The 16,899-nt window shown below is 41.1% G+C and overlaps 1 protein-coding gene across 1 annotated transcript in view; it reads left to right on the forward strand.

Annotated features, from left to right (window-relative positions):
* Positions 1-7,255, forward strand: part of TGFBR1 (transforming growth factor beta receptor 1) — an 89,344-nt gene extending 82,089 nt beyond the window's left edge. The window contains exon 9 of the mRNA XM_074987943.1: positions 1,645-7,255. Within this exon, the coding sequence (XP_074844044.1) occupies positions 1,645-1,770 (126 nt within the window). The 3' untranslated portion in view covers positions 1,771-7,255. The remainder of the gene's footprint in view (positions 1-1,644) is intronic.
* The last annotated feature ends 9,644 nt before the right edge of the window (positions 7,256-16,899 follow it).

The raw sequence follows: 16,899 nt of genomic DNA on the forward strand, positions 1-16,899 counted from the left end.
GGGTGTCAGATATGCAAATAAATTTCAATTCAGGCTTGTTCCTCAAGTCTTTTTTGTGGTAAATTCTCCAGGTGGGTAATTCAGTTTTAAGAATGCTTGGTAAAGATCTTGTAGCCTTTTGTCTCTGTCAGTGGGATTGGGGAAGATATGGTTGTATTTTAGGGGATGGCTTGGCTGACCGTTCACAAGTTAATTGTGCATTGTGTGAAGAACTTCCTTTACATGAATTTTGAACCTGCCTCCCCCGACCCTGTGCAGGTTATCTCACTGCTGGTTCTTCAAGCGATTGCTCATTTGCATTCCAAATGATCAGGCCGTATTGGCACTGCTCCAGGACATGCTACTCTGACCTGATGGCTACTGGCTAGGGAAAACATTTTCTGGCAACCAGGCATATGCCAGTGCACACAGTTTGGAATGGATGTGAGCAACATGTGTCAAACACCATTTACAAAACAGATAACTGTCGTGTCGGGGGGCGGGGGGCTAGTTCTTTGTTACATGGGAAGATAACTAATGCTTGCTTGCTTTCCTCACACTAGTCATTACTTATAAGTCTATTGCATCTCCGCTCACTGTTCTAGTCTCCTATGACAATGTCTTTTAGTCTTTTCACTCCCATGGAAGCTGTTCAAGACATCTGCTTGGAATGAGTTTCCAAGGGGAATAATGGAATTCCTATCTTTGGAGGCTTTTATGAACTGGGTGAATAAACACTGTTGGGATGTGTTAGGGTTACTTGGGCCTGCTGGACTTGAGTTCTTGAGGTATTCAAGGCCTTCTTTTCTACATGTTTTCCGCTCCCCCATTCCCAGTACTCTGGGCATATAGCTAGCATATAATTCTTCAAGATGGGTTGTGTATACACATACCACTTCAGGTGTCTGCACCCAAATGGGAGACCTTTAGTCAGCAGTATCCACTGGGGCAATGATTACGCCCTGATTGTTCTCATGCCTTCAGCCATAAGACACAGGTGGGACAATCTTGGACCTTGACTTCACCTTCACCCTTAGTTCTTTTTCGCTGCCTGTGGCTGTGGGTGGGAGGCATGAGGACATTCAGGTTGCATGTGCTGCCCCAACATTTTCTGCTGACCAAAAGTCTCTGGCTTGAGTGCACTGGGTTCATACACATGCCAATAGAATATACGTATAACACCTCTCAAACACGGTTGGCAGTACAGGTAAGTAATCTTGCTCAGTATTCAGGGTGACCATAAACCTTTGAATGAGAAGCTGGGATCTTTCTATCCTTCATACTTCTGGGCCTTGCATCACCTTGGTGCCATAGCATTCTGACTCAAATCTCACACTGGGAGCAAAGATTCAAGAGTTTTTTATAATACAGTAGATGCTTGATTATCTGGCATCCCTGTGGTACAGGTGTTGCTGAGTAGTCAAATTTTTTGGTTAGTCAAGTGGTAGTGGGCAGTCCTGTGGCAGCTGGCCCAAGTGCTGGTTATCTGACTGCTGGTTAATATGACTTCCTGTATTTAGCTATATCCTTATTCCTACTTATATTTTTTATTTATTCACTTGTTTGTTTTTAAGTACTGCAATTGCAGCCCTGCAAATAGGCTTTTGTTTTCTGGTTTCTTGACCAAGGTTCAAATTTATATTTGTATTTAATTTTTTTTTACAGGCATTACGAGTAATGGCCAAAATTATGCGTGAATGTTGGTATGCCAATGGAGCGGCGCGGCTAACAGCTTTACGCATTAAGAAAACATTATCACAGCTCAGTCAGCAGGAGGGCATAAAAATGTAATGCTGCATTTACTATTGAAGTGCACTTTAAAGATCCGTATCTGAACCTGGGTGACATGGTCAGAAGGTTAATAGCTCTACCTCACTGAGGGAACAGATGTATATTACTGCCTTTTGATACTTTATAGGAACATCAGTTGGTAGCCCCAGGATGAACTGTTTGGGTCTCTTTTGTGCGCTCTGAACACGTCTTTCCCAGGACACTTAAAAAGCATTGTGTAGTCTAGCTTTATTTTTATTAACATGTAACTCTATTTTAAAAGTCGATTACTGGTCTTAACTTTTCATTAACTGTGCTGAAGACATGAAGATCACTTTTAAGGTATTGGAGCTAGTTCATGAAATTCTATACAGTGCATTAAGGGTTCTTAAATGATTTTTATTAGTGGTTGGGACAACTAAGTGGTTTTGAACCACTGCAAAATTTTTCTTTGATTCAGATTTTGAATGTACTATTGCAGTATAACTTTCTAGATATTAAGGTTACATCTATTGGTCACCTACCTTGATTTACAAAAATGACCTCATTCAGTTGTGGGAAACCTAATTTATGCAACTATATTTTGTATACTGTTGTACTTTCACTTATTCAGAACATGGCATTGCCTACCATGTAGATTGTACTATACCAGTAAGTGCCACTTCTGAGTCTTTCTAATGCAAATCACTAGGAACATACAAGGTTTATGGTACTTGTGTTTTCAAAACGGAGTTCAAAAATCAAATTATTCCTTTGCTTAGTGACATAATTTTCTATTTGGCATGTACCCGCATCATTCTTGGAATATCTTTCTTCCGAAAGATCTGATTCTTAAACCACTGTAGGAATTTAAATGGTATGCAAGTTAGTTGTATTCTATAACTGTGCATCACATATAGTAAGTTCTAATTAGAATATCCAAGAATTTGAATGAAGTGGCACTCTTAGGGTACCTCTACACTATGGGGAAGATTGACCCTGCCACAGTTGGTCTTGTGGAATACAATTTAGCACGCCTAGTAAAGACACGCTAAATTGAATTTTACAGGGTCGAGGGCGATACTCCCGCACCTCCCTCCTGCCCACTTAGAAGCAAGGGAAGTTACTGGAAGTGTAGGCTCCTGTCCATCTCCCTTAGTGGAGACTGCATGGATGACTGAGTTAAGGTACATCAACTATGTAATTAATGTAGCTGAAATTGCATACCTTAATTTGACCTTGCCATGTAGTATAGACCTGGCCTTAGTGTTAGTCATACTCTTGTCCAAGAACTGGCAAGAGGACTAAATGATTTTAAGATAAGTTTTACTCTTTCAACACACTTCTGAGAAATGTACTTTTCACTTCCTTGGTCATCCTTTTTTCCCCTCTTCAAAAAAAACTATTTGCAAAGTCAAGAATTAACTTAATCTGTAATTGGAGACGATTTAATTGTAATCTTTGGGCTTGTTTCATTAGGAAGCTAAAACCTGCTGTCAAGTTATGCATGCATATGCTATGTGTACGTGACATACACACAAAGCACTGAGCTTCAAGACTTTGAATATGCAAACCAGAGGGTTCTGGTACCCTTCTTGTAACTACGAGAGCAAACATAAATTGTGTTGTTAGAACTATGAAAGAGCATGCACAGATTTACTCAGCCTTCAGATCTCCAAACCAGTATATATTTTTCACAGTATTTTAACAAACCTTTAAGTTAGATTGTATCACTATATGTCTGAATGTTTCTTAAAATTGTTAAACATATGAGAAAATTTAAAAAAAAAAAAAAATAAATCCAGGAAAATAATCTTTCCCCTGAAACTAGGTATTTAACAGTTACAAATACCTGCTTGAGTAGCAGGCATTTGCCTACTGCTAACTTCTTTAATGCATGAAAAAAAAAAATTAAGATAGCTATATATGCAATATAGCACTCATACATCTTAAGTTGCCATCTCTCACACATGCCTTAATTGTACAACACACACTGCTATTTTAACTCTGCTCTCCTTTAAACCTTCAGTCTCCTGCTCTGGTAATTTTATACCAGCTGTAGTAACTATGGAGAAAAGGTCATTTGAACAAGAGGTGTTCTAATTGCATGTAAAGTTGTGTGGCCTGCGATGGATACCGGTTGTAGGAACAGTAAGATGTGCCTGTGAATGAAGAAGATATGTACTGTTAGATGACCTTACTTTCTCAGGTGTCTGCTATGAATTGTACAATGCATAGCAACCCTAACTGATTTTAGGATTTTTTGTTTTAGTATCGTAGTGCTCAGCTGGTTTAAAACCTAAATGAGATTGGGATTGTAGGCCTTTGAGGTGAAGAGTGCAAACTGAAGTGCAACCACTGACTGAATGTTGTATGATCTACTGAGTGCAAACCCCTTAGCCTGCTGTAGGATAAAATCTGGCAGAAAACTGAAGCTTCTGGAGGAGAAGGAACGATTTGATTCGACCTGAGCATATGCAGCTTTGGATGGGGCAGGCATAAGCAAACTTCAGGTAGGCTGGTATGTGCTCAGCCCCAATTAGTCAAATCCTGTGTATTTGGCCACAATCAGTGATGTTTGTATGCATGATCCAGTCAGTCTGTATGCATTCACGCTCTATCAATCAAGTTTAGGTGCACAGCACATCAAATTCCAGTTATAAGATGAACAGCTAAAAATAATCGTAAATGCAATATTTAAAAACCCAAAAAATTGTTTCAGCATCCCCCTTTCTAGCAGTTTTTTGTAGATGTGATTTTATTTTTAACAGAATGGTCAACAGTAAAAAGTACAGTAGGCCCCCAAAATGCACGATTGTTGAGTTGTGCTTAACTTGCCTTAATGTGAGTTAAGCACAACTTGAAGCTGCTCTGTGGCTGCCTGCCTGCCTGGACAGACCAGACTGCTGCAGTTGTCTGTCTGCCAGCATCCTCCAGATATGGGAAGGCAGGCAGGCAGCTACAGCAGTGTGGCTTCTCCCCAGCTTCCCCCATCTGGGAGAAGCTGCACTTCCACAGCTGTCTGCCTGGCATGGCTTCTCCCAGCTGGGAGAAGCCAGAGAAAAACACCAGCACTGCTGCAGCTTCTCCCTGGCTTCCTCCAGCTCAGAGAAGCTGTGCCACAGCTGTCTGCCCACACAGCTTCTCCCAGCTGGAGGAAGTTGGGCAGACCAGTCACACAACTGCAACTACTCTCCAGCTTCCCTCAGCTGGGAGAAGCCAGAGAGAAGGCATGCCTGGCTCCTGGAGTGGTAGGGAGCCAGGAACCAAGCATCAGCCTGGTTCCCAGCTGCCCGTTGGCTGGAGCCAGGAAACTGACCAGCAATGCGCTAGTTTCCTGGCTCCTGCCAGCAGAGGGGAGCCAGGCTTCCGCTTGCTTCCCAGCTTCCTTCCACTGCATAGAGCTAGAAAACTGACCAAGGGTAGTGTCCTCATCAGTTTCCTGGCTTCTCTGCTTTCCGTGGGAAATTTGACTTACATAAGGGTTGTGAGAACACAACCCCGCATAAGTTGGGGGTCTACTGTAGTACTACCAAGAGAAAAATTAGAGCCAGAACCAAACTTCAGATACTTCCAATTTAAAAAAACAAAAAAGGGAGAGAAACCAAGTAACACTTGCATAGTTCTTACACCTGGGTAAAATTTCACACTAGTTGTCCCCATATCTTAGGAGAGAAGGAGATTGGTCACATTTTTAAGATGCAGAGCAAACTGTGAAGTAGCCAGCAGATGTCTCCATAACTTTGTCATCTGTAAAATTTCTATTTTGGGATTTGAGAGTTGGTCATAAGTGATTTTTTAGGGTTTATTTTAGTAAAGTCATATTTTAATCTGACCTTTATATACTTCTCAGCTATGATTTTAGAAAATATTACACAGTTTTGTGTTGTTAAAAAGACAATACTATCAAGCTTAAAAAAAAAATCCTAGAGCCAAATACACAGGATTGCCATGGGCAAGTTTCTCTAGTCAGTTGTGGACTAGCTGATGTTATGATTGACTCAGACCTATTGGCCATAGTTTTCTCTTCAAAGCTGCAATTATTGAAAAATTCAAAAGACAAAATTAGAAAAAAATTATAGTAGTAATTTGCAAAAGTTGGGTTGATTCTCCAGTTTTAATGAAGATTTTTGGGACAAACATATGAATGTCATAAAATGCATAACAAATATTATGAAAAAGCGCACATGTACCTTGGGTTCGGAAGATACCACAAATGGTGTAAGCTTTGTTCTTCTGTTTTACTATTCTACAAACTGAACACCCTAGGTTGAATGGAGGTGTGTAGGTATTACATTTTTTTGTTGCCTGTGCAAAAATCCTATATGTGCACACATGCATGCATTAATATTTTTAAAATTAAGCTTATAAATCACCAGATCTGCTCTTGGAAAGCCCAGAGGGACCAATCTATTTTAGCACTCAGAATACTATTTATATTATCTCAAGGATATACCAAAACAATTAGATATGAGAAATACTGATGCAAATCTTCATTGTAAAGAAACATTCATTAAGGTTCATGCATTTTATCAAATTGACTTTTTAGTAGCACTAAAGCCTCACTTCAGATTATAGGCATGACCAAGTGGCTATGAACATATACAAGGAGGATTGTTGGGAATGGACTGGTACTGGAAAGACTCAAAAGTCCCTTTTGGGGATGCTGGAATTCTTCAGGGACCCTCCAACCTTGAAAGCCGGAATTCTGGGACACTTTAGCAGCTGCTTGTCCGCAGTCACACTTTCACCCCCAAATTAAACTACTTTCACTTGCAATCCTAATGAGGACTTTGTATTTAGGGACACTGACATTGGGATTGACTCTGTGAGGACTTTAAGCTATCAAGTGAAGAGGCTATTTTTTTATTTTATTTTTTTTACAAAATGATTGTGAGTTGCGTGCCATCAGTTCTACTCTTTTAGTTAGCTCCTTGTTTATATTGTGCCATAGAAATGGTTACGAGGGTGTTGATGTTGTTTTACCTGTAAAAGAAAATATTCAATGTCAGTTGCTTTAAACTTAAATTACCTCTTAAAAGACCAAGGTACATTTACCTCATTGTGTATATAATGTTTAATATTTTTCATGACATTCTCCAAGTTTGCAATTGTGTTTCTAGAAAATATAGGTATTGATAAATTTACAGTTTCAGTGGTACTAACTGTATTGCTTCTTGTGTCCAAAATACACAATTTTATTTTCTGTATTTTATAATATTTCTGTAACCTTGTTGCTGCTCTGTCAATGTAACATCTGCCCTTCTAGAACTGAGTGGAATAATGCTTTGTATAAATTCTGCATTTGGGGTGATAAACTTGAGAATCCTGTACAGATGAGTGACATTTTTTAAACCTTATAAAATTGTGCATTTTTCCTTATATTTCAAAAATTATGTATTGTATTGGTAGAGTATACAGTACAATGGATTGTAAATAAGAAAGTAGAAGAGTGCTGCTTATGTTAAGTGCTAACACTACAGTAGAAAGTTTAAAGCAATGATAATAAATTACTTTTTTCGAAGTAGGTAAGTGAACTATGTCTTGACTTCTTGGAGGAAAAAGTGGGAATGTTGTAAATGCACTTTATGTGAGGTAAGTGTTGTAAAATGGGGAGGTAGTTGGAAAATTCCCCTTCTGTAGGGGAAATCTCTGCTGGTATAATGCTGGCAGAAATGGCTTGCAAATGCTTGTGCCAACCATTCCCCACCAATGCATAATGGGAATGAAATTCCTGAACCTGCACCTCTATAACTATGTACCCAGAGAAAAGCTGTAGGGTGGTCCCTGAAGTTCTATATAGTACAGGTGATTTGATTGTATGAGACTGCTACTCTGTCCAAGAAATAATGAGGAAATTGGCCTGGCTGTTAGATAAATGTAGTAGAAGGTTTACCCCCACTCAAAAGGGAAATGGACTGTGTGACTTACTGTGTACACTACAAATAGGACTTAAGCTTTCTTCCCTGTGCAGTAAATAAGTACTGAGAATGCTAGTACCCAAACAGTAATTAACTTAATTGAGGATGTCCTAATGGATTCCCTTTACAAAACCATTTTATAAACAAAATATTTCACTTTGCAGAGATGCAACATAGGTGTAACCACAGTAGAAAAATCTTGTGGGAGGGAGCGTTTTGTTCAGAATACATAACACAACACTGCAAGGCTGTTTGAGCAACTAAGTGTGCCTCTTGGCTTCTGCCTCCACCTCCACCACATATTAATCTATTCTACTACAAAATTTCTTTAACTCTCATTTTTTTGGCCAAGAACTTCTCTTACGTTCCTGCCTCTCAGCTGTGAAATTTTGTCTTACTTTCTTAAAATCAGACAACTACCCACATTCATAAGCCCTCTCTTCTCAGAATGCAGACATGGTCATTGTGATGCCCAGTGGCACCTGAAGCATCTAGTTTAGAATCCTGACAATGGCAAGAATCAGGTACTTCAGAGGAATGCATAATTCTCCTGGAGTAGGCAGGTGGAGAATCATTTTCCTCCTTTATAGGTTAAATCTTTAGAAGTTGGCTTATGTCCCGAAGCACTTCTCATCTTTCACAATTATATCAGTTGATAGCTTTGATCAATAAAAATATCCAATTCCTTTTTTGAATATTGTTAGATTGTTTGAGCAATGTCCCTATTAGTTCTCCATTTCAGATGTGCATGTGCCTCCTTGAGCCTTTGATCATAGATTTTTTTTAAATTGGAAAATGTCCATTCAGCCCACATGTACATCTTCATGCTACACAATGAGGCTTTATAGGCCTGCATACACAAACTGCCCTCAGTTCCTTCTCAACCATCTCAAGGTTGGCTGATTTCCAGCAATTTCTGCACCTCAAATTGGGTGGTGATTATTTTTCAAATAGCACTTGAAGAGTTCAAGAATTTTCAGCGCAAGTTGCTCAATGTTCCCAAAAATGGTGGTGCTGATGGTTTTAAAAAAAACAAAAACAAAAAAAACCTGCTGTGATTTAGTTTGCAAAAAGGCAGAGGATAAATACTCTCCCACCTCCCATCTAATTCTCTCAATTTCCCGTACAGATGCAGTGAACAAACAGGTAAATGCTATCTGACACTACCCCATATGACAAGGACCAAAAGTGTTTGGACTTCTTGTCATAGCAGTCCTGCTCCCCCATAATTCTAGGTGGCAGATATCGAGCAAACTGCCAGAAGAGGTCATCCACTTCAGTTTTATAGTTTTCCTGTTCCTTAAAGACAAGCTGATCAAGGATCAGTCCTATATAGCTGTAATGCCATCCACTTAGACTGCTTTTTCCTGCTATATTAGGTCTTCAGTTCAATGAAGGAATTTTACATTTACATCTAGCTGTCAATGAACCCAGGAGGTTCCTGTAAACTCCCATTTTATGTAAAGAGGTTGATGTTGATTGTCTAAATTTGAACTGAAGCCTCAGTGCTAGGAAATGAGAAATGGCCATCTAAGTAGAATACAGCACTGCTTTACACCATCAACCCTTGATCAGCCAGTGGCTGCGGTATAGCTGGTGTTTGGTTTGTTTTAAAGTGCAGTTAATGTCATTTAGCGGATCTGTTTTTGCTCTAACCCTCTGATTTTTTTTTTTTTTGAGAAATTCATGCGCGCACACCTGTTCTTTACCAAAATCCAAACCCCACCCCCCACACACTCTACTACTACTTTACCATCATCCAAACATTTCTTTTAACAAAAAATGCAACTTGTAATTTAAAATAAATATAAACTTGGTATAAAAAATTATTTAAAATAAAAATAAGCACAAATTTTCTTGGCCCAAAAATTTAATAAAAATGTAATTTAACATCAGATGGCAGAAACAAAACATTTAATGTGATGGATGTTGCATTTTCTTCACGAGTTGGGAAATCCTAGGTTTGAAGGATGAGTGCACAAAGCACATCATTTTTGACAGCCAGTTGTTGTTGGTTTTTGGTTTGGTTTTTAATGTGGTTAAACTCGAAGAGCTTTTTTCCATAGAGGTACTTTGACAAAAATGGAAGAACAATAGATAGTGCTGATTCAACTGTTGAGTACATTGGGAATATTTTATCCAAAATTCCTCCAAGCCTGAGTTTTCAAAACTCTTTTGCACTCGTATCATATTTTATTTCAAGTGCTTGTTCTTGCAATACTTTTGGCAACGAATTGACATCAACATTGAATGGATTATATACTGATTTGTGAACGGGGTTGCCCAAAAAGTTGTGTGGAAAAGAGTAAGTGAATTCATCAGCAAGGCAGGCCAGATGAAACACAGTTTTGTTCTTTACATCCTCTTTACAAAGTTCTTGGAAACCTTCACTTTCAGTGCGTGATGAAAATGTCAGAAAAGATGAAAAGTTAGGCATCTGAACTTTTTGTTTCTAAACCTGAATTTTCTCCATAAATGCTTTGATAGCATTGTGGTGCGCTATGTTTGCAGTGTTTCCTTGCAGCTTCAAACTGAGGTTGTTCAAAGATTCAGAAATGTCCATGAGGTACACCAGTGAAAGCTGAAACATTTGGTCCATAATTTGCCCATATAACTTTTTTCTGTTGCTTGAGCAAAATTTGTATTTCATCTTTTAGTTTGAATAATCTTGAAAGCATGTTCCCTTTGGAAAGCCATGGTACCTCCATGTGAACCAAAAGACTTCTATGATCTGCTCCCAAAGCCATGCAAAAAGTCTCAAATTTAACGCACTGTTCCTCACAAAATTGACAACTTTGATAGCCAAATTCGGCATCACATAGGCCATCTGGAAGGGTTTTAGCAGCCAACAAACTTGTCTGTGTATGACATGAGTTGTGGTTATGGCTGGATTTTTCTTTTTCACCAATTTTACAAATTCAGAGCAAGAGCCAAGCATTGCTGGAAAACCATCTGTGCATACACCAACCAGTTTTTCCCATGAAAGTCTATTCTCTTCAAAAAAGTCAAAATCCATTTTCATAACATCAGAAGTCTTTGATGCGGTCGTCCATTCCTTCCAAAAAAGCAGTTTTCACAGTACCATTGCTAATGAATCTCATAGATGAGCAGTTTATAGCATTGTGCTATCGGTGGTGTCGCACAAAAAGGAGAATGCAATGCTGCCTCCACAACTTGAAGTGTAAGATCTTTTGCCAAGTCAATGCGACATTTCATGGAATTGTTTGAAAAGCAAAATTTCCAATTAGTTTTTTCTTGCTTTTGACACAAACCACAATATCCGCTGCTTTCAACAAGCAAGGCTTCACAAGAGTTTCTCTGATTTTTTTTTTTTCTTTTATACGCATTTTCTTGGCATTAGCGATGACAGTTCATAAAATGCTCCTTCCACTTTGGCAGATGCTTGATTTAAAAAACTCCAGTGGTGTCCAGCTCATCCATTTCAAATTTTGAAGTTCAGCAGCAAAAAAAACACTTTCAATTTGTCTAAAGCACTGTGGTTCTTCAAGTGTCACTCAAGACAACTCGGCATCATTGTTGAGAACTGTGTGGCATGCTACACATTAAGGATGATTGATCCCAGTTTTTTCCATAATAGTGAAATTGTACTGAATGTAGTCTTCATTGTATGTCCTTTTCTCAATTGCAGCCATCATTAATTTTTTAAAAAGTCTAAATTTTCCTGATTTAGAATAAATTTAATGGATGCAAGCTACTTATCAGGAATGTATGTTTACTTCTGTTACATATGTGTGTTGACTTTATATATACACCCCACCGTCAGTAACCACGCAAGACTGGCTACCACAATAGAACAGTCCCAAACACTCCCATGAGCATGCTAAAAAGTCCAAAAAAGTTCCATTGACTTTTACATTGGTCTTTAGCCTCCCCACCAATGAAGCAGGTACCCCTACACATTGAAAGGCAAATATATATGCATTTTGTTGTATGAAAAAATTACAGCAGTGGTTGCCAATCTTTTTACACCCAAGATCACTTTTTAAATAGCAGGGCAAGCCTCAAGAACCCCACTTCTTTCTTGAGGCCCTGTGTCCTCTGTTCCCCTTCTCTCCATCATTTGCAGTCCCAGCCCTTACTCTCACTAGGATGAGACAGGAGGTATGGGCTCTGGGGTGGGAATGAGGGATTTGGGTGTGGGAAGGGGTGAAAGGTTCCAGCTCTGGGAGGGAATCTGGTCGCAGGAAGAAGCGAACAGGCTGCTGGCTCGGGGAGGGGGCTCCATGCTGGAGAGTGTTAGGTTCAGATGGAGTGTTGGGGTGCTGGGCAGACCACAGGCTTGTGGATGTGAGTGTAGGAGTTAAGGTTGGGTTGCATGAGGGGCCCAGGGCGGGTGGGTTGGGAGTCAGTCTGGTCTTAGGACACAGGTTTGCAGTGTGTATTGTGCAATAGTGCTGTGGCAGAAGACTGGGGATGTGAGAGGTTCAGGATGGGGCTCTGGTGTATGATACTCAGGATTGAGATGTGGGGGGAGGGGAGGGGTGTAGGGGTGCTATGATGCTGTGGCCAGATGGGAGCTTGGCCACAATTGGGGGCTTGTTGGCCAGACTTTGTTTTCAAAATATGTCCAACACAAACCCTTCATTGTTGTCTTTATTTAAGGAGGGGTGGGGATCTGGGCAAGGGGACAGAACAGCTTAGCTGGTACCTGGGAATCTTACAGCTGCACTCCAGAGCCGGCATCTCAAGAAGCTCATGCACTGCTTCCTCTCCCAAACAGCCAGCGTGTTTACTCAACAGTCAAGCCTGTTGCCCACCGGCAACTTCCTTCTGCCTGCTGCCTTCCTGCATAGAGGGTGGAGGGGAAGTGGGAGTCCTGGGTCTGTGCCACCTCCAACTGCTTGGGCAGCATGCACCCTGCACTTGGCTCTACATGGCAGCCACAGCTGCTGCAGACCTGGGATTCTCACCCCCACTCCCTATGCAGGAAGAAGGACATCACTGGCAGGCAACAGACTAGGCTTTTCAGGAAATGTGTGCTGCTGTGGGACTTCCCTCCCATGCCACAGGAAGCTGTTGCTACCTCCATTTTTTGCAGGAGGTACCACCAGCCCAGGCACTTTCTTGGGGTGGGAGGGTTTGACGAGGGGCTGGGTCACCTCCTGCCCCCCATGAATGACTTTGTTGTTCCCCTGTCCCCTCCACCCCCAGTTTGGGAATCTGCATTCTTTCTTGTTCTGGGTACTGACACACTACTGATGTATGCTTCAGTCTCTTTTAAGGTGTGCAGCAGCTACAGGGTATCAATGTTGGTGAGTGACCCTCATTCTCAGGGTTTCAAGTGCCTCAGCAAGGGTCACATTTGGAACAGTAGCAGATCTGCAAGGCCTTGAAGCCCTAAACTAAAAAAGCCAGAGGCAAGCCTTCTTCATTGTCTCACGGAGGCTGCTTGCTTCAAGTGGGTACCAAGTACATCCAAGAAACGTTTATCCAGATGATGTGGAGGCTTGGCGTTATTGGTACTAATAAAGAAACACAAGCACGGTGCTTTTGAAGGACTTCTATTACAAATGTGGAGATTTCTGCCAGCACAGACTAACAAGCTTACTGGGGGAGACAGCAAAATGTTGTCACAGAGGTGGCATTCCCCATTCTGAAAAATGCTTTTGAGACTGCTCTGGAGCACAGATTACAATACCCACCCTTTTGATGCAGCAACAGACAGTCTTGGTATTGGCAATAGCAGAGGCATACACATCAGCGCAAGATCTACTGTGACTTTTGGTAGCGGGTTCTCTGGCAATGCAGGAATCTACTTGTCTAGGACCAGCAGATCTGCAGCTTGTGATGGTGGTTTCATCCCTGGTGAAATGAGTCTGTTCTAAACCATTGAGTCTCTTCTAGACTGGTATCAAGAGGCAAGCCCAGTGTGCTCTTCCTTATGCCTACATCTCTGGAGACACATGACAGACCTCAGCATCAAGTGGTTTGGCACCTCCCTTGTCATGAGACAGGCTCTTCCTTGGAGACCAAAGTTTTTTGTGCCATTCGCTCTCAGGACTGACAGCATTGTTCAGCTTCATTGAAGGTTTGCATTTCTGGCATACATCAGTGTGCCCATACTGGTCCAATGGCTCAAATCTTTGGTGGAGGCACGAGCGGAGGTTATGGCCTCATGGTCTTACTGGAGTCCATGGTGATATCCACCAGATTCCCTGAAAGAGGCTTGGAGTATTGCTCTTGATACCAACCTTGGTATCATGCAAGACAAAACTCTTGCCAGAGCCTCCTGTGAAGAAAGTTCAAGAAGTTACATCTCAGCCTCCTGTGTAAGCCTCCTAAATGTGAACAGATAAGGTGAAGTCTGAGGTGTCCTCTCTGTAGGATGAGCATACCAGGACCTGCTAAAGAAGGTTGCTTCCTCATTAGTGAATACAGGTAAAGGAAGTACAAGACTCCTTCCGTGGGTCAGCAGGACCTTTCTGTGTGTTTGTCTATAAACAAGGTCATAAGGAAGCCCACAACAATAGTGTCAGACGCCATAATCCTTTCTGCCAACAGCCATGAAGCCCAAATGGAGTTACCATGTTCCTTCTCATAGTCATGTTTATCCTTCCCCAGCCTCTTCCAGTTCATTCGCTGTTTGAGCAATGAAGGAGATAGAATCCTAGGATCATCTTCTGGTCCACTAGAAAAAAAAATCCTACTGCTAGTCTACAGTTTCATATCTTGAACCCGTGAGCCTTTTGAAAACAAATTAGGGCATAACCTAATGTTATCTCCACCTTGATTCTGAATGGTCTCCCTTGACTTTATTCATTTTCCCAAGCCTTGCTTGCAGTACCATAAAGCCTGTTTTTTAGGGTATCGATTTTTGAGCCTACTTTCATTTCTATATAAACATCAGCAAGCATCACCTGTAGGCAACACAGTAGTAATGTTCTACATGAACAGATAGGAGGGCCGGATCAAATCTTCGTCCCTTTAAGCTGTTTAACTTCCACTTTGAATGTGGTAATTTCTCCATATCGTTGTTGCCATTAACCACCTTGCCACTACCACAGAGGTTCATTAGCCTCTTCAACTGAGGTAAAGTATTTGTTTAGTGTTGGCAATCACTAGGTAATCTTTAGTCTTCTCCCCATCCTTAGTAATTTTGTTGTCTCACTTTATTCTTCTGAACAAAAAGCAGTCAAGTAGCACTCTAAAGACTAGCAAAATAGTTTATTAGGTGAGCTTTCGTGGGACAGACCCACTTCTTCAGACCATAGCCAGACCAGAACAGACTGGTTATAGAACCTTTCCCTTTGTAACGTCTGACTCTACTTGGCTTTTGGTAGCTCTCACTTTATCCCTACACTTTGACCTTCAAGAGGAAATTTTTCTTGCCAATCCTTCTAATCTTCCATTCCTTTTAGGCTTTCTGCCTTCTCTTACTTGAATGTTTTAAGATGCTTGCACAGCAACCCACCCACCCCTTCCTCCCCACACACAGGCTTTTTTTTTCCTCTTGTTGGGATGCAAGCTTCAGATAGTTTCTGCAACTTTGACTTAAAGTAATTTCAAGACTCCAATATTCAGATCCTTTAGTTTTTCATTCCAGCTGTTCTATGAGGTCTTCACTATTCATTAACACCAAATTTAAAATGGCACCATTTCTTGTTAGTTGAGCAACTTCTTGGTGAAGAAATCTGTCAGTGGAGGAAGGTGAGTAACAGCTTCCATGGGCACTTGGGCAAGGTGTGGGTGGTGGAGGTGGGGGCAGGACCTCAGGCAGAAAGGATGGGGCCAGGGTAGCTTACCCTCAGCACCATCCAGACTGCAGTCCTGGCCCCCCTACACTCAATTTTGTCACATGGAGCGGTGCCCAGTGCTCTGCTGGCAATTAAAAGGGCTCCAGCCACGTCTATTGCTGCGGTAGTGGCAGCCAGGAGCACTTGGACCCTTTGACTCAGTGGTCCCTGAGGCAGTTGCCCCGTTTGTCCACCTCCTCCCATACCCCCTTGTCAGCAGGCCTGTCAGCTATCACATCCAGGAAAATCTGTGCCCTACTATTATCGTTTATCTGCCCATCTATATCTAGGAAGTTAGTCTCTCATAATTACACAATTCCCTAGTATTTATTTCATTAAAACCATTAAGGAGGTCTGAATCTATTTTCAAATCAGATCCTGGGGGACTGTAGCACACTTAAGACCTATGCATGAAAGTTCAAATAGGTTTCTTCCCCAAAATGATTTTGGCCCAAACACTGTTTTGTGCATTCTATCACTTCTCATTTCTTTAGTCTGCTTCATAATTAACTTACAGATGTATTCCACCACAATTGTCTGTCTGTCCTGCACAGCAGCATGTACCCTTCAATACGTATAGCCTGTCATGATTACTGGGTAATGTCCATCCAAGAATGTTAAGACTGGCACATGAAAATAGAAATCCAAGATCAAGGATTTTTTAATGACTCATGGGCTGGGTCTACACTTACCTTGCATATCGATGGCTGCTATGCAATTTCTGGAATACAGTTGTGTTCTGAAAATTGATTATGCAGCCATCGATATTTGTCCCTCTCCCCACTGCCGAAAGTCAACGGGGGCTCTCCTCACATCAGAATTCCTTAATCCTTGCAGCTCCAAAGGAGTTCCAGGGTCAATATTGACCCCAGAACATGCTGTTTTGCGCGTGTGTGAAATGGCACCCCAGATGATTGAACCTAAGTGTTCGATTTTCCATGGCAAGTGTTGACCCACCCTAAGTGGTGGGAGTTCTTCAGGACTATAGAATTACTAATATGGTTCCCATTTCCCGGTGGGAGTGGGAAAAGTGATCCCTGAAACTACAGGTCCATTAGCTTAACCTTGATTGTTAACCCTGATGCAAGGAACAAGTCTTGGAACAAGTTTTGAAAGAGTCATTAGATGTAGAGGTGAGTTGTAACTGGGATAAAATACAATATGGTTTTACAAGTAGCTCATGCCAGACCAACTTGATCTCTTCCTTCTTTAAGGTAGCTTTGTTTTTTAAACAAAGGAAATGTAGTAAATCTAATCTGTCTTGATTTCAGTGAGGCATTTGACACATTTCCTCATGGACAGGAAACTGGCCATCAAGTTTAATCTTGAAATTAGGCAAAGTTTTCTAGTCATCAGAGGAATGAGGTTTTGAAGAGCAGTTGGAGCAAAAAGATAAACTTACAAAGCGCAGTTGTGAAGTTATGTGGGGCAGGGTATGAGGAGGTTGCTTACAACCATATGTAGCCTATTTGCAACTTCTAGCAGCAAATATGGCA

This window comes from Carettochelys insculpta, chromosome 2 (genome assembly GCF_033958435.1).
Source record: "Carettochelys insculpta isolate YL-2023 chromosome 2, ASM3395843v1, whole genome shotgun sequence".
Classification (NCBI taxonomy): Eukaryota; Metazoa; Chordata; order Testudines; family Carettochelyidae; genus Carettochelys; species Carettochelys insculpta.